Raw genomic sequence first — 18,419 nt, 5'->3', positions numbered from 1 at the left:
ATAAAAAAAAAATGTTAAATAGAAATAATATTAGGAGGATTAATATTAAAGATCGTAATTTATTAGAAGAAAAAAAATGGGCAATTATTTAAAGACATAATCAATAAGGAATCTCGTGTAAATTTAGAGGATAAATTCATACTTAATCGTAAAGGGGGAAAAAGTATCTGTAATAAAAATTCGTATTCATTTTGTTTGAGAGAGTATCTGAATACGCTTCTCCAAACGGTCTAATCGACCGCCCCAGTCAGTCTTTATACACAAAGGCCTAACACTGCTATAATCAACGGCGACGCTCTCCTCCTCTTTCCGGCTGACACCGCCGCCGCCGCCTTCAAATCTCTTCCCTTTCTTTTTAGTTTTAACGGCTCTGGTTTTCTCAGCAGCTGCTTTCTGCATAGCCCAGAGCACATCTAATCCACTCAATTGAGTTTTAGTAACTTTAGCATCAGCATCTCTCTTCTGGATCTCGCCTTGGTTTTGTTGTTTGTGTTCTTTGTTAAGGGAAGAGTATTGGCGGCGGTGAGAGGGCTGAGAAGTGGCGGAAACGGGGAGGAAAATGGGTGGGCGGTGTCGTCGCTGTTTCTGTTTGGAGAAAGTAAGACCAAAGTGAAGCGTAGGTGCAAAAACTGGGCTCACAGTGACGCTCCACATGATAAGCTTGGATTAGTTGGTCGCTCTATTTCTCTTTTATTATTACGGTTTACCCATAATTTTATAAAAGAAATATTTGTCAAATACATCGTTTAAAAAAATATTTATTATTGTTTACACAACTTTTCATAATTTCCCAATCTGAATTACTAAACACCGCCATTAATTTTACTATTTTACCCTTTTTATATTTAAAAAAAAAACAAATTCTTTTGAACTAATTCAAACTTATCAAACAAAAACCTTATTCTACGGTTAAAATGTCGGATTTCAGAGGAGACGTAGATCGAAAACCGCCGGTAAATATTCGATTTTATATTTTTTAGTCGTTTTAATATTTTATATTTTTTTTAAAACATCAGGGCGGACGTCCCCGCACGGCGTCTGCCCTCCGAGATGACAGTTCTGGGAGAGACGTCCTTTTGAGACGTTTCCCCAGTGGGCCGACGCCCACAGTTGGCGTCGGCCCAGATGACAGATGCCTTCACAGCGTGTCTGTTATCTGGCCCGACGCCAACTGGGAGCGTCGGCCCAGTGGAAAAATTTATAAAAAAAAACGTTAAAGAATACGATTTTATCTCGGAAAAGCCATGTTTCTTTTTATTAAATCAATAACTTTTTTTTAAATACAATATATAAAACCATCATTAATAAAAATAAATTAATAAAAAATTAATTATTGTCTTTTTAATCTATGTACAAATTGTATCATATTAAACGAGACGAGTAGGGTATATAATCATCTATTGACCAAATAATATATTGTTAGTATTTTTAGAATACCAAACAACATTTAAAGATTTTCGGTCTGCACATTTGATGTAAATAGGTGAATTGTGCATTTAAACATTTTTTGTTCTACCTAATTTATATTAATTGTTCATAGAAATTAGCAAAAATTAGTTTGAATTTTTCAAATTTAAACCAGATAACAGCTTGAGGGGAATCAGGGGTTTAAACCCCGACCTCATACCATGGAAGGACTTGGCCATTAGGCCAAGCCTTCACATGCAAACATTTAAATATAGAGTTAAAAATATTTTGTAGATTACCGAACTATTAATTTATTTTAAAAAGATTATCGAATTTTGATTTATTTCGAAAATGTTATTGAAATTTAAATTTATTTCAAAAAGGATATCAAATTTTGATTTATTTTAAAAAGGTTACTGAACTTTTAATTTATTTCAAAAAAGATACCGAACTTTTATTTATTTCTAAAAGGTTATCAAATATTAATTTTTTCGATCAATAAAATATTTTTTTAATTAAATTGAGGATTTATACGTATATAGTTTGTGGCAAATAATTACTTTAAAACTGTCTCGTGTGATTCGGATGATTAAAAAATTAACTTTTGCTGATTTTTTTAAAATAATAAAAAAAATATTTGGTATCCTTTTTGTAATAAATTGATAGTTTGATAACTTTTTCGAAATAAATGAAAATTTGGTAACCTTTTTGAAACATATTGAAAGTTCAGTAACTTTTTTAAAATAAATCAAAGTTCTCGGGTTCGAGTCTTGTGAATGTAGAAAATCCGCACTGACAGACTCACCCACCATGCCAGGTACGCGACGCGGGTCGGATCCAGATTAGTCAAGGTAAAACTCTGAAAACCGGATGGGTTTACCAAAAAACAAATCAAAGTTTAGTAACTTTTTTGAAATAAATTGATAGTTCGATAACCTATAAAGTATTTAACCCTTTAAATAGATTAGTATAAACAAAAGCTTCCAAAGAGTTAGCATGAACGTTTCAAAGTCTTCAATTAGACTAGAGCAACTAATAATAGCCTTTATAGAACTGTTAAAAATACATATGCCTATTATGAAGAAAAAGAAAAAGAATTCAGTCTAATGATTTTCAGAGATATGAATGAATACCATACTAATTTTTGAAGGTAATTATGACAATATGAGTAGAGTGGGGATGGAAGCCATAAATATAAAAAGGTTTAAAAGCTGTATGATATAAAATGAACACAAACCACTAAGACCCACATCCACGTTACTAATTTAAGTGGGTGGGCTATCAAATCCGACACTTCTATATTCAACAATTAATTCCAAAACTACTAATAATTTCTCTTAAGCTACAGCAACCTTAACCGGGTACTTATCAATGGAGTCAGCCCACGGATTACTACTTGATTCATCAAAAGTAACAGCTCTTAACGCTTTCCAAACCGCACTATTGCACTTGAAACCCGACCCGAATGCAATCTGCCAAACCCTATCTCCTCTGCAAACCCTACCTTTAGCTTCTGTGTATGATAATTCATACCAAAGTGAGCTACTAGAAGTGTTTCCAAATCTATGCAGAGTCATTCTTGAAGGCTCCATATGCCAATCACTCAGCTGCAAATTCTTCTGTATCTCATCAAGAACAGCTCGACCGCCGGCGTGGATGCAAAAATGCTCGAAAGCGAGCTTGAAATCGGGTATGTAGGGTTTTACTTTCGCTTTCGAGAGCTTTTTTCTTACCAAAGTGACAAAAAACATGAACTGTTCGCTTAAAGGTAGTACTAAAGGACCCAATGTAGTTATGTTTGTTTTTAATGCATCGCCAGCTACTGCCATTAATTCACGAGCTAACGAAACGCCAATCGCGCCTTTTTCATCCTCTCTTTGGTAAACACATTGGTAGTGTTTATCATCGGCTCCTTTGTGTGTTCGGACCGTGTGCACCAGCTGGTACTTCGCCCGAGCCTTGTCTCGGGACTTGTTCGAAACGAGAACCGCAGCTCCGCCCATTCGGAACAAACAATTTGGTAGTAGCATTGATTTGTCTTCCCCGAAATACCAGTTGAGAGTTATGTTTTCGGTGCTTACGACGAGTGCGTACGAGTTTGGATTTGCTTTTAGAAGATCTTTAGCTAGGTCGATTGATATAAGACCAGCACTGCACCCCATTCCACCGAGGTTATAACTCTTTATGTCTGTTCGAAGCTTGTAATGATTGACTATCACTGAAGAAAGTGACGGAGTTGGATTAAATAAACTGCAGTTGACGATGAGAATGTCAATGTCGGTCGGCTTAACTCCGGTCTTGTCGAAAAGTGAGTCTAATGCACCAAACATGACTGTCTCCGCTTCTATTCTGGCTTCTTCCATGTTCAAATTCGGCGGTTTTGCTGTTATTCCTCTCGGAAAGTAAGTCTCATCGCCCAGACCGGACCGAATCGATATTTTCTTCTGGAACTCAACCGTTTCGTCTCGAAACGAACCGCTTTCTTCTGTCATTTTTATGAACGACTCCACCGACATCTTCCGCTCATCTTCCGGTTTGTAACACGCAAAATCCACCAGATAAATCGGGCTAGACCGCTTTGCCCAGTACACTCCCAAAAGAACGAGCAGCAAAGCCGAACCAGCCAGTCTGGTGGCTGCATCGATTTCGTGGAGCTGAACAGACTTGGTCTTCCATATTTGGTAAACCCGGTCTAGTTCGAGACCAGTGATTTGGACAAGAGTGGATATGGCTAGTGGAAGGATGATAAGTAACAACAGTGTAGTTGCAGGATTGCATGAATAACCATAACCTAATTTAACGTACTTGAGCTTAACAGACTGTAAGAAGTCCGGCAAGCGTCGCCGGATCTTGATAACGGCGGAGGAGGAATCCTTAAAAGCCATCTCAGCCGTTAATCTCTCCTTATCCATTTCTATTCTATCCATGGTGAGTTTTTTGAGTTTGATTTGTGAAAAATGAATAAAAAGGGTAAATTTATAAAGAAAATAAAGAACGGCCCACACGCCTAAATACAGTTCAGAGTTGGTTGGTATAAGATAGAGAAAATAAAACCTGAAGAATGGGGGCAAGTGTCAAATGTAAAAGGTTTTTTTTTGTATAAATAATGGATTCATATTTGATGAATTTATTGCGAGTAGTTTTAAGTTAAGGTGGATAGCTCAACTACCAAAAATATATAGAAACCTAGTCAACAATATTATTTTCTTACTCGCTCAAGGCTAATTTAATTCATTTCTGTATCTGTAGATAGTATTTAAAGTAGTACCAATGTATTTAGATTATATTCTAACAAAAAAATGTATTTAGATTATACAATAAAGTTTAACTTTAAATTAGTATTACTAAAATTAGAAATGAAACAGTTTAAAAGAAAATAGTATTCCTTATAATATGGAAAGGAGTCGCGTCTCCCACTTTATAATAGTAGTATTTTATATTTGGTTTGATAATTTTAAAATAGCAATTTATTTTTTGCACCCAATTTTTCAAAAGCGCAAAGTTTATTGATAAATACATTTTACTTGTATGTAGGCGTTTATTGTTTTTCAAAATAAGATTAATGCTTTAACTTTTTAATTTTGTTTATAGCGGTCTGATTTTCATAAATATATTAAATTTGAATTTATTTGGGAAACATAAATACTTATTTAGCTATAAAAGTATCTCCAATAGATTTTTTTTAAAAGAGTTTTAACTCTTCATTTACAAAAATTTAATATTAAAGTATAAGTTCAATGGACTCTTGAATTTATTTAACTCTCTACATATAGAAAGCTAAAATCACTCTCCATTTTTTACTGTCACTTTAATAACGTTTCAATTCAAAACACATAAATTATATTTTTATTTAAAAAAAATATATATTTTGATTTCGTAATATAAAAAAATATAAAGATAAAATTATAACAAAAGAAAATAAAAATAAAAATTTTATTAATTTTATTAAATAAAATGTCATACATATATAGAATGCTATTTATTTTTTCAAATACGTTCTTTAAAATAGAAAGTATTACTAATATAAAGTTTTTGAAATTAAAATTATGTTATCTACTGTTCTATGTGATAGAGGGGGTGGAGGCAGTGACCTAATTACCCATGTGAGAATGTGAGGTTTTCGTTACATCGGTTTATTTTCATTACTCATTTTTCACCCACAATTATTAGTCTCCTTTAATCTGGATCATATGCATATGCTCCAATAGCTCCACAAGAACATCCTTCACATTAATGCGTCCACGTGTCACTCTTTATGGACCATCTAATTTCCTCAAAATGGCAAGGTGTAAATTGGAAGACTAGATGAGGGTAATAAGGGAAAGTGGTAAAAAGGCCGGTGGATTTAGGTGAGTGTAGCCATGGATGGATGAACAATAAATGAAAAAGGTAGTCAAAGAAGGTAGCCTCTCAACAGTCTGAAACGTTAACCTAACCGCCAATTACCAGAAGAGACAGTTTGTAATGCAAATTTAATAGCTTACGCTGCATGCATTGCATAAGGTTCTCAACTTCGTCTCACGTTTTTCCTTTATTTGATCCGTTCCGACTGAATACGAGTTCATCATTTTAGAGCAATAATGGAATTGGATTATGGCACAATCATTCTAAGGTTTTCGTCGGCAAAAGGTTCAGATTGACTCTTGTATTCAGAGCCAAAAAATATTTAGATATTTAAAGTAGACAACGGCTCATTTAAATCTTCATAGACATCACTGTTAACTCCGTTAAAAATTCTATTTCTTTAAAGTAAAAAATTCAGATAAACTCCCCTAGTGAAAAATTAGAACATTTAAAATTTTATAGTCAAAAATAAGTTAAATTTTCTTTTTAAATATAAAACAGTTTTTTGATTCTTATAAGATTATTCTAACTTAATGACTATTTTTTTATTTTTTTGAATTATTTTAATTAATTCATTTAAAATTTATTAAAATTTAAATTATTCATCAAAAAAAATCTATTTAAATTTATTCAGCATATTGTTTATTTATAATACGTTAAAAATTTATTATTATTTCTTAATATAATTTTTATTTAGTTACGTTAAAATATTATAAAAAATCTATTATTAGTATAATTAAATTAAATTAAATACTATATTGAGTAATTATAATAAATTTTATATTTTTTATAATTAAACAAAAAATCAAATAAAATATTTAAAATAATTATTGACAACGTAGCAGCAATGTATGCCAGGTGCGAAGCAACCTGGACAGAATTAAGTGTCGCTAAGTCAAGCAATAAAAGGTAATAACCCAGCCAAGATAAAACATAACCAAAAAGGCTCTGACATATGGATAGCTCGAGATATAAAATATCATGATAACTCGGAACGATGATAGCTCGACGTCTTTATATCACAGTTCGGACACGATAAAAAAACTAGTACCTAGGTTCACCATTAGCTCAGAACCTCTAGGTCCGCCGTGAAAACTCGGAACCCGTGCATGGGGGCCCTCTATTCGCCTACCCGATTTATCAAATACTTGTCATCACACGTGAGAGATGCTTTTGAAGGGACCACAACAGATTCGTTGACACACGAGAATGTTCCCCGCGCGGTTTGCATTCGACACACCACTCGAGGTGTAACAGAATTGGTCATCTAAGGCAAACAAAAAAGTGGGGACTAGAGAAGAGATGAAGGTTTGCACAGGTGACTATATAAACCATCTTATTTGTAAATTTTAAGGTACGACTCTTTTTCACACTCAAGCTTTTCTTCTTTATTTTCTCTCTTTTTTCCTTCACTTGTACTGACTTGAGCGTCGGAGCGGACAGCCGATAAATCCCATCGGCGTTCTTTTTTACGTCTGTTTGCTCTTCCTGTCAAGATTCCAATAGACATTACAGAGCATGGTTTATCACTTAGTATTTGTTCTTCATTTTGAAAAATCATATGTTTAATTTTTGTAATATGACTTTTTTTATCTTATGTTTTAATCAGCATCAATGGATTCTACCTTTGGAGGAAAAAACCAAGCATGATACAAATCTGAAGTGAAAGTGATAACCTTTATGAAAGTAATAGAAAAGGAGCATAACTTTAGGCATCAATAGAGTAATGTGATAAGCTTTTCAATTAAAAAATAAACTCAATATCAGTGTTTCTTTTCTTTTAAAATTTTCTCGCATTTTCTTACTCCGCAACCAAAAAATGAAATCACAATCTCAAACAACAAACAAACAAACAAATAAAACAAATCAATTGTTATTTGGAAAAATATGTCATAAATTTTCAGTATTTTTTATTTTTTCTTTACTTCATCCTTAAAAGTTTTTTTATTTGAATTTTTACTTTAAAATAGATTTATAAAGTTCTTTTATTAAAAAAGTGTAGTGCACTTACTCTCAAGGACCAAATAAAACTGTTATTAAAAGTATAGGAACTAAGTAAAGAAATAAAAAAACTTCATAAAATTGTCTCGAAACACTACTAAAAAACAGCCATTTAGCGACGGATTTTTCCGTCGCTAAATGGCTAAATATCTGGTCGCCAATTTTGCAGCGACCGAATACTTTTTTTTTGCGACGGATTTAAAAAAATTTGCGACGGATTTTGCGACGGATTTAAATCCGTCGCAAATTTTGAAAAATAAAAAAAATTATTTTTTAATTAAAATCGTAAAATGAAATATTATTTAAACGGTCAACCACCGTCACACACCCACTGGCTATACAACACACACCCGCACTGACTCGCAAATATCACAAATTTTCCAACTTCCCAGTAGGTCACCCATCCTTCACATTACTCCCATCCACTCCTCTTTAACTTTGTAGTTCCCCCGCGCGTGACTCTAACTTATCCAGCTCAGATTCTTATTTTATATCTATGTATATTATATTTAAATATAACAAAAAGGTACTCCCGCAATTTACTCCCATATTATATAAAATAATTATTTTTTCATACTAATTATTTTTAAATAAAATAAATTATTTTTTAATAATTATTTTAAATAAAAACAACAAGTTATTACTATTACACTTTACTCCCACATTCTAATATAATAATTTTGTTATAAATAATTATTTTATTAATAAATAATTATAATAAATAATTAATTATTTTTAAATAAATAGTTATAATAAATAATTATTTTATTAATAAATAATTACAATAAATAATTTTTTAATAAATTGTTTTATAATTAATATTGTTTTTATTAATAAATATTTGTTTTAATAAATATATTTTTTAATTATAATTTTATTAATAAATATTTGTTTTAATAAATATATTTTTTAATTATAATTTTTTTTAATAAAAATAATACTTTTAGCGACAGATTTAGTAATCCGTCGCTAAATGTATTACTTTTAGCGACGGATTTTGTAAGTGAAAAACAAATTGGCGGGATTCATCCCGCCACTTTTAGCGACGGAATTTCCGTCGCTAAAAGTGGCGGGATTCATCCCGCCAATTTTCTTTAAGATTTAGCGACGGATTTTGAATCCGTCGCTAAATCCGTCTCAAATTTTGATTTTAGCGACGGATTTTAAATCCGTCGCTAAAATCTGTCGCAAATCGACTGTTTTCTATTAGTGAAAGTACAAGTACCATGTAAAAAAATAAAAACGTACAGGGACGAAGTAAAGAAAAGAATGGAAAGTAGAGGAACTTTAAGATAGGTTAAGTCTAATTACTTATACAACATAAAAGCGGTGAGATATTATTTGAACAGAGGTGGTAGGATACACACGGTGGATACAATGGCAGTAGCAGCGGTGATGATTGTATCGATGTTGATGGTCATTGGTTGCCACTGGCAGAAGAACGTCGTTGTAGAGGCGTTTGTTGCCGTTGCTGGTGTTCTGCTGTAGAGTGTGAATATCGATGAACAAGCTATTTACGAGGATGTCGATGAGAGAGTGGATGTGGATGTTTCAAGTTGTTGATAAGGATGTCAATAAGCGTCGATGGGGATGTTTTGCAAACTGCTGATGCTGGCAAGGGACAAAATCTCCACATCCCTAATGGAGCTATATTTCGAAGGTCCAACCCATCTTGAGGCCTTTGTGTTTCATCATTTTTGTTTATCTAGTCATTTTCTAAAATTTTGTATTCATTAAGCTTTTGAACTTTTCAGATTTTATTTTATAGGTTTTTTTGGACGGAGTCACTACATGTGTGTTCATTTTATATTACCGTTACCACGAGAGAAACTGATACATTAAATATGGGTTAATGAGTTGAGTTTTTTTATCAATAGGTCACTGTACTTTCAAATTTTTATTTATTTGGTCCCCCTTCAAGTTCAGTTTCACTCTCGTTTCCCGGCGAGTGTAGTGCACGCTCCTTTTCCATCCAAATGGAAAATACAAGAACTAGATAAAGACAAAATTTTGAAAAAGAACTAGATAAATAAAAAGATAAAAGTGCAGGGATCTCAAGATAGGTTTGACCTGTTTAAAAATAATTAAGGGCTTATTTAGAAGTAATTATAACAAAATTGAGGAAGGATGTTTTTAGTATCATTTATAATTTAAGGGCTTATTTAGACTTTTATACAAATATAAAAGGTCAATTTAAACTTTTTTCAAGTGAAAAAAAGTTCACGCTACAATTGAAAGTTAAAGGCGGTAATTTGGATAAAATTGGCCGTTTTAGAAGATTAGGATATAATTGAAAAAGTCTTAAAGGCGAGTGTTTTTTTAAGATATTTTACATTTAAATTTTTAAATACTGTCCCAATTTAATATTTTCATTTTAATTTTATCTAACTTTTCTGATTAATTTAATTGTCTCAATTATTTTTAGTTGAAGTTATATACTAAATCTGTAATTAGCAAAATTAAGTTTTCATAATTTTAAAAATTAATGTCTAATCTAAAGATATCAAAAATACCATTGAAATCTAATTCTATTTTGCATTTGGATTTTTTTTTCCAATTAGGCTTCTACTTTATATCTTAGTAATTTTTAATTGAGCAAATTACTCTAGGACACTATGTACTCAAATACCATAATTCACAGTTTGATACCTCTTATTTGAAAATTCTATTTAATGGTCTCTTACTTTTAATTGCGTCAATAATTAGGAACTTCTGTTAATTACGTCAATGATTTGGTACCTCATTTTTACTTCTGCTAATGAATTAGTATAAAAAATTTAACAAAAACTCCTAATTATTTATACAATTGAAAGTAATAGACCATTAAATAAGATTTCCAAATAAGAGGTATCAAATTATGAATTATGATATATTTGAGGGACCTCAAATACATTTTTAACCACTTATAAAAATATGCAATTTAATCATAATATTTGCAAATTGCATGGCATGCATAAATGATTCTCACTCATTAGCAAGCTGGAATGAATTTAGACACTGAAATCCCACTTGATTGTGGTAGGCTATCGATAAATCAAGATTTCTATAAGAAAATGATAACTAAATACTTAAATGAACAAAAGATCACTTTGACCCCTCAACTTGGCACAAAATATCAAAAACATCCAAATTAGTAAAACGGGATCACTTTTACCCTGAACTTGTTAAATTTGGTACAAAACCCTCCTCCCCACTCTCACTTAAGAGAGTGAGATACACTCTCCAGGTTTCTTTTATCCTAAGTGGTTTTAAATGGTAAAGAGGTTAAAATGATCCTAATTTTTTCTTAACATTTTAAATTAACTCCTAATAATTTAAAACAAAAACAATTTAATCCTTTTAAATTAAAATTTTATATAATAAATTAACCCCTAAATTTTTTATATATAACAAATTAATCCCCAAATCAATTTTTTAATAAAAACATTAATTTTTAACAAAAAAAATTAAAAAAATTTAAATTTTTTTATAGACCCGTGGGTCCTCAAGAACAAACTCAGGTCTGTTCTTGAAGAACAGACAAGGTCTGTTCTTCAAGAACAGACCGGATCTGTTCTCTGAAGAACAGACGGCGAGTCTGTTTCGTCTGTTCTTCAGAGAACATACGGCCGGTTTGTTCTCTAAAGAACAGACCGGAGCTGTTGCAGCTTTCTTTTTCCGGCGAGGAGAGTTCCTCCTCGCCGGAAACTGAGAATTTTTTTTTTTTAAAAAAAAAAGTTTAAAAAGGCCCCTGAATTAATTAGGTTTAAATTATAATTTATTAGTATTTAAATATGATTAATTAGGGTAATTTTTAATTAATTAGTAACCCACTCTCCAATTAAGGTGCCACGTCAGCATAGGGGTCATTTTGTACCGATTTTGACAAGTTCAGGGTAAAAATGATCCGGTTTTCTCAATTTAGATTTTTTGAGACTTTGTGCCAAGTTGAGGGGATAAAGTGATCCTTTATTCATACTTCAATTAAGGTGAGTATGGTGCCCCTCAATTTTGGAGCCAATAACTCTAAAAACCCAATTATGATATTTGGTCCCTCACTTTGCCACCTTCTAACTACATTAACTGAATCTTGGCTTCTCACCCCTTCTTTACAATTTTCAATCCTTTTCTTTGTCCCCGTCAATTTTATTTATACATCCATCATTTGATGGTTATCTCAAAACAGATAAATCTCCACATCTGGAGTTGTTTTTGGTTCATTAATACTCTTCACATTGGAAGCTTATGGGTGATAAAATATCAGGGAGGTTTCATTTTGAAGTGCCGACTATTGCACTTCATACTTCATCTATTATTTTCACACTCCATAATTTTATTTGTTTTTCTGATTGGCGAAACTAGTGGCGCATTTTAAATTTTAATAATTACGACGTTGTTCATAAAAATTTCAAACTAAATACTAATCGCATGAATTGATACAAAGAACATGAGTCGTTGTAAACACATATTTTTTCGGACATATAAAAATCATATCCGAAGTCAGATAAGAATAATGAGAGATGGAAGCTAATATTAGAAGGGTAAGCTTTAATCCCTAAAATAAAAGTACATCTATATATATATAGGCTAACTAACTTAATGAAAAAATATACTTGGCCACTGCTCCAAGTCTTATACTTGAATAAGAAGCCTTTTATATAGGATAAACTAAATAATAATAGAAATGACTATACTACCTTTATATAAGCATAATATAACTATCTTAACAAGTCATAAGGCTGGCGAGCGGTGTCCAAACCTGCTCCGCTCAAAATCGTCATTCGATAAGACTAGAATATCTTTTATAAATTCAGATAGCAACTAACTAGATTTTATTAAGAATTACTAGTAATGACACCAACAAGAGATTAGAGTGTAACACTAATATTTTATAATATATTGACTTTTAAATTATTATTTGTCTAGTCTCACTACTGCATATCAGCTGTTTTGCGACGGAAAATTCCGTCGCAATTCACTCATATTCCGTCGCAAATACACTTTTGCGACGGATTTGCGACGGAATTTGTCCGTCGCAAAAGCTCTGGTCGCTAAAATATTAGCGACCAGGGTGTCGCAAATATGGCGACGGCCGGCCCGTCGCCATATCCAAACACACCGTCACCAATGTCGTCTCCCAAAAAATGAAAAGGGAGACGTATTGGCGACAGATTGAAATATTTTGCGACGGATTTTATCCGTCGCAAATATTGCCATTTTGCGACGGAAGCGTTTCCGTCGCAAAATGATGCAAGTTTGCGACGGTTATGTGTCCGTCGCAAACTTGCATCATTTTGCGACGGATATGCTTCCGTCGCAGAATGGCAATATTTGCGACGGAATATCTTCCGTCGCAAAACACGTCGCAATTTGGACAAAAATTTTCTATTTTTCGTCCGTTTCCCTATTCAATTCACGACGATTATAATCTGTAAAATCAATTATTTGCAACTCTCAGTAAAACTCAATTTCCAAAAACGAACGATTTCATATAAAAACATGTTATATTTTACATATCGTAAGAAAATGTATAAAACAAGATAACACACAATGTATAAAGTGACAAAATACAAAATGTCAAAAATACAAACATGACACTACAAAGTCGGAGTGTCGTCATCGTCTGAAGGACCTGGGGGTGGGCGATACTGCGGAGGAAGAGTCTGCATCATCTTCGCCATCTCGGCCTGAATAATCTCGGCCATCCTCTCATTGGTTCTCGCCTGCTGGGCACGGAGATCCTCCACCTCAGTGGTAATCTGGCGCAGTCCATCCTGGATCCCTGCCTGCACACGCCGCTCGATCTCCTCCTTAGTTCGCTGTGACTGTGTGGACCTGGTCCTCGCCCTACTAGACGTCGTCGTATCCACGTACGCACTAGTCGCTGAACCCAACCCGTAGACACGCCGCTTCTTGTTGACGCCCTCGATATCCAGAAATAGCTGCATCTCGTCGACTTCCGCTGTGCTAGACGAACCACCATCTCCGGTCGGCGGCTGCGATGCAGCAGCAAGTCTCTGAGCAATTGCATCCTACAAAAAAATTGAAAAACATATCACATAACGGCTAATTAAAACGTATAACATATGAAATATAAGTATAAATCCTAACGAAAATTCGGCAGCATTTCCTCTATAATTTGATCAACACCCATTTTTCAGGGACATCCTGCAAACATATAGATTTCATATACAACCCACCGGCTGTTAACACACCTAATCTAACATTTACAATTTAAATTAAAACACATTTTACACTAATTTAATCTAACACTTGAGTAAAGTAAAACAACTACTAAAATTATATAGGTTTATGACTTACACTCATGTCTTGGGCCCTCTTGTCTACCATGACACCCTTATCAGCTTTCGTGGAGTGTATCCGAGTATACAGCTCCGTTGCGGTAGGCTTGCGGCCGAGCTCTTTAGCCTAAAAAAAATATTATAGCTTGTTAGTTCATCAGAAAATCAGAAAATAAAAGATAGTTGTAAATAAAAAAGAAGTCTAGAAACAAACCAACACATCCATATGTCGGATGGCGGAACGGGATCCTCCTGTATGGCGTACTGGTCCGGAACCGGCTCCAGCAGGCTCGCTCATCCGATTAGCGCGAGCTACATCGGACTTACGCTGAACCCAACAATTTTAATCTAATTTAACCTAACAAATATTAAACAACTTTTAAAAAACAACGTAATTCTATTAAAATTAATATATTTTATTATAACAATTCAACTTAATTCTAATATAATTTTTAAAACATAAAATTAATCATATTAACCTAAAACACAAAATTAACCCTTAAACTAAAATAACCTATAATTAATATAATAATTAACTTAAACATTTTTTAACCTAATTTTCTTAAATTTTAATATAATAATTTACTTAATAGTTTAATAATACTAAAAATGAATTCTACATAATTTGCATTAAATTAATCTAATTATAAAATAATTTAAAAACAGAAAAATTAATTAATTATTAAATAATATAAAACAGAAAATTAAATATAAAATATATTATAATTTAATCTAAACTAACCTAATTTAAACAAATATAATCACATTTAACATAAATTAACCTAATTAAATCTAAATTAATTAATTAATCTATATAACTTAATTGATTTAATAAATAAAAAAACTTACCTCAAGTAATCAGAAGGTCACCGGAGAGGAGGGGAAGAAACGGTGCCAGAGAAAAGGGAGGAGCCGCCGGAAAATGGAAGAAATTGGAGAAGAGGCGCGACAAGCAGACCGACGGCGGAGAGAATGGCGCGGCGAGGAGGGAACAGACCGACGGTGGCTTGGTGGCGGCTTGGAGGGAACGGACCGACGGCGGCAGTTTCAATTTTTATGAAGAGAGTGAGAAATGGCCGAAGAAGAAGGCGTTGCGTGCTTTAGGGCACATAATTTGCGACGGACGCTACAGTCCGTCGCAAAAATTTGCGACGGCTAACTTTAGCCGTCGCAAATACGTTGAATGAAACGACTCGTTTCATTCAACAAATGAAATTAGCGACGGACATTAATGTCCGTCGCTAATTTTCATGGCAAAACAAAAGGCGGGAATGGTCCCGCCATGAAGGTGACGGATTTGCGACGGACTTTCCGTCGCAAATCTGGCGGGAGCTTTCCCGCTATCAAATTCAAGGGAAACTGCGACGGAACGCGTGTCCGTCGAAGATTCCGTCGCTAAAAGTAGTCATTTGCGACGGAAATATTTTCCGTCGCAAATTTCCGTTGCAAAAACCAGGATTTCTAGTAGTGTCTATCCTACTTATTTATACGTGGCATATGATTGCAGGCATTTAAACATGTTGATATTTTGTAAATCACCAGGGCAAGTCTACGGTGGGTATGGACCTTGAAATTCACTTGAGACACAAAGCCGTTAGAAGGGCGCCGAAAGAGGTTCCGGAACACCTCTCCGACGCTCAAGTAAGTGTAAGTGATAGAAAAAAATGAGAAGTGAAAGAATAAGAGGTATAAGGTGAGAAAAAGTTTTAGCCTCCAACTTACCTATTTTTGGGGTATTTATATGTGATCCTGAAATGGTATGTGTTGCTAGGAGACAATACTGATATGTTTGTATCATATGCTTACAGTGGGATACACCAGTACTATGTTAGAGTACTTCTTATTAGAAGTATGGGGTGTTAGGAAATGTTTCTTATTTGAGTGTGTGCTATCTCGATGCCGAGTTAGGCTTAGGTTGGTCTTCCGTTGCCTTTGTCTAGACTTGGTTGATGGCTGATTGTACTTGGTTTATGTATTGTACTTGGTTTATGTATTGTACTTGGTCATATAGTGTACTCGGTTATATACTATGTTCAGTTATATACTGTGCTCGATTATATATTGTTTGGGCTAGGGAGGTTTTGCTTTATTTTCGGCCTTTGAAGTTGTTCCATCTACATTGTTATCATATGTAATCAAACGTATTTTACAATTATTTCACATCTCTATTATACATATATTCTTGTAACCAATAGTAGATGAAGGTAAGCAATTTTTTTAGGTGAGAGTTATATGTTATAACCTAAGCCAATATGTCCAACCCAGCATAGGACAAATAATCACATTTTTCCAGCAACTTTCGATCTATGCGTTATGTTACCCACTCTATTGTGATGTATTTCTAATTGTTAAGTGTGAAAAAATATCTTCATCTTTGTTTATACTTGTAAAAGAATTTGTTAGGAATAATGCATGTACTTCCATACTCTTTGTTTTATTTTAAAACTCTCATTTTTCATTTTTAAATATTCTATTTTCATTTTTAAAATAATTTTAAATTAAAATTTATTTTCTGTCCTTATTTTCTAAAGTTAAAATAAATTATTTAAAAAACTCCACTACCATTAATAAGAATAAAATAGAAAACAAAACATCATAATAAATGTTCTCCACACAACCGTCGTCTCCACACCGCCCGTAGTCGACATCCGCTGCCGTTTCCACTATGACCACCGTCGACACCCGCCTATGTCTCCTCCGACTACCATCTCCACTCTCCTACTCCTTCGTTTTCAGGGAAACTCATATGAGTTCGCCTGAAAACAAAGTTCAGTTCTCTATTCTTTATTTTCATGAAAATTATTTTATTTTTGTCTTCTTCATTAAGACGAATATATTTTCTTTTTCTTTTTCATGATGATGAAAATTATGTTAGTCTTCCATGTAAGACGAACAGATATGTTTGTCTTCCATTGAAAACGTACAATTTTTGTTCGCTTTCGATGGTAGACGAACATAGGTTCATTTTCAGGCGAACCTGGATTTGTCTAAAAACAAACCTCAACGTGGACAAAAAATTAAAAAAAAGTTATATTTTAATTTAATATTATTTTTTAATTTTTTAAAATTTTTAAGGTTTTAGGAGTATTATAGGCATTTTAAGATTTTTTTATCGTTTTGATAACATGTCAGGTCATGTGGATTGTGTTTTTTTTTTTTGAAATGCCACAAGCTTCTGTTGTTAGCTAAAAAATGGACAGTTAATTTGAAGTTTAGAGAATTTCTGGATCGAAATTGAAATTTAGAGACAGTGATTGTGGAAGACCCTAAAGTCATCGACAATGGGTGATTTTAACCCCAAAATTTTGATTTGGACTACTAATAATTGGAAAAATAATAATTTTATATCTAGATTGTAAGAGAGAGAAACGTAAGGGATCAAGTTGACACTTTTCACTTATAGCTGTTATACTTAAATGAACGCGTGGACATTGCATGGGTCACATGCACTTACCACTTCAAGGAGCAAAACAGTTCTTTTTTCATATAACCAGATTTTCCATTATTCTTCATAAACCTAATGGACGGTCAACGGTGCAATAAATTTGCACACTGATTTAAAAATAAAGTTCTGTTATTATGAAAGTTAGAATTTTAATTATATTATGAGTTGGATTGGGATGATTAATTCATATGTTGTTATTATTATTATTAAAGTTAGATTTATATATTAATTATAGTTAAATTATTATTAAAATTAGATTTCTTATTGAATTAATAAATATAATATGAGTTTGATTAGAATGATTAATTCACATGTTATTCTTATGAGTTGTATATTAATAATAATTAAATTATTATTAAAATTAGAAAATTTATTAAATTAATGAAAATATTATGAGTTGGGTTAGGATGATTAATTCACATGTTATTATTATTCTTATTATTACAGTTAGAGTTGTATATTAATAACAGTTAAATTATTATTAAAATCAGAGGTTTAGAATTAATAAAATATATTATGTGTTGGATTAGGATGATTAATTCACATGTTATTATTATTAAAGTTAGAGTTTTAAATTGCATTAGGAGATAATTATTAGGAAATATTTTATGAGTTGGATTAGAATAATTAATGATCATCATCACATGTTATATTAATTAATTATACTAATAAAACTGAATTATTAGTAAGTACATTAACATGCTTTTATATATAGTATTTGTCCGCTTGAGCAATATTTACACGATATGACATATTTATTAAATATATTATTTAAAAATTTAATTAATTATTATCTATTTAAATTAAAAATATAGCACGTAATTGATATTATATGACATGTTATTTATATGTAGATATTAATTAAATTATTTAATAATTTATTTTAGTTTTTAATATATTATTATAAATTTTTTTATTTTAAATTGAGATCGTAACACTTA

The 18,419-nt window shown here is 32.4% G+C and overlaps 3 protein-coding genes across 3 annotated transcripts; all 3 read right to left on the bottom strand.

The window, feature by feature from the left end:
* Positions 1-104: 104 nt before the first annotated feature.
* LOC126688005 (uncharacterized) lies at positions 105-711 on the bottom strand. Its single transcript, XM_050382561.2, has one exon. It carries the CDS (start codon positions 652-654, stop codon positions 187-189), a length of 468 nt encoding a protein of 155 aa, XP_050238518.1. The 5' UTR covers positions 655-711; the 3' UTR covers positions 105-186.
* A 1,885-nt stretch (positions 712-2,596) lies between these two features.
* Positions 2,597-4,434, bottom strand: LOC126688210 (3-ketoacyl-CoA synthase 1). The gene has a single exon (XM_050382830.1). The coding sequence runs from the start codon at positions 4,332-4,334 to the stop codon at positions 2,745-2,747; it is 1,590 nt and encodes a 529-aa protein (XP_050238787.1). The 5' UTR covers positions 4,335-4,434; the 3' UTR covers positions 2,597-2,744.
* An 8,863-nt stretch (positions 4,435-13,297) lies between these two features.
* On the bottom strand, positions 13,298-14,259 carry LOC126654021 (uncharacterized). Its single transcript, XM_050348058.2, has 3 exons — positions 14,248-14,259; positions 14,053-14,160; positions 13,298-13,763 (listed from the first exon to the last, which is right to left on the bottom strand). The coding sequence occupies exons 1-3, from the start codon at positions 14,257-14,259 to the stop codon at positions 13,329-13,331; spliced, it is 555 nt and encodes a 184-aa protein (XP_050204015.1). The 3' UTR covers positions 13,298-13,328.
* Positions 14,260-18,419: the final 4,160 nt, after the last annotated feature.

This window comes from Mercurialis annua, linkage group LG6 (assembly GCF_937616625.2).
Source record: "Mercurialis annua linkage group LG6, ddMerAnnu1.2, whole genome shotgun sequence".
Taxonomy (NCBI): domain Eukaryota; kingdom Viridiplantae; phylum Streptophyta; class Magnoliopsida; order Malpighiales; family Euphorbiaceae; genus Mercurialis; species Mercurialis annua.
The sequence above is the reverse complement of the archived record's forward strand: the minus strand, read 5'-3'. Positions and strand labels throughout refer to the sequence as shown.

Bases quoted from the DNA above. Each gene is read 5' to 3' on its own strand.
- LOC126654021 (XM_050348058.2), bottom strand. The intron at 13,764-14,052 runs GTAAGTCATAAA...ATTTTTTTGTAG, and splicing joins AGAGGGCCCAAGACATGAGT to GATGCAATTGCTCAGAGACT.
- LOC126688005 (XM_050382561.2), bottom strand. From the start codon at position 654: ATGTGGAGCGTCACTGTGAGCCCAGTTTTTGCACCTACGCTTCACTTT.
- LOC126688210 (XM_050382830.1), bottom strand. From the start codon at position 4,334: ATGGATAGAATAGAAATGGATAAGGAGAGATTAACGGCTGAGATGGCT.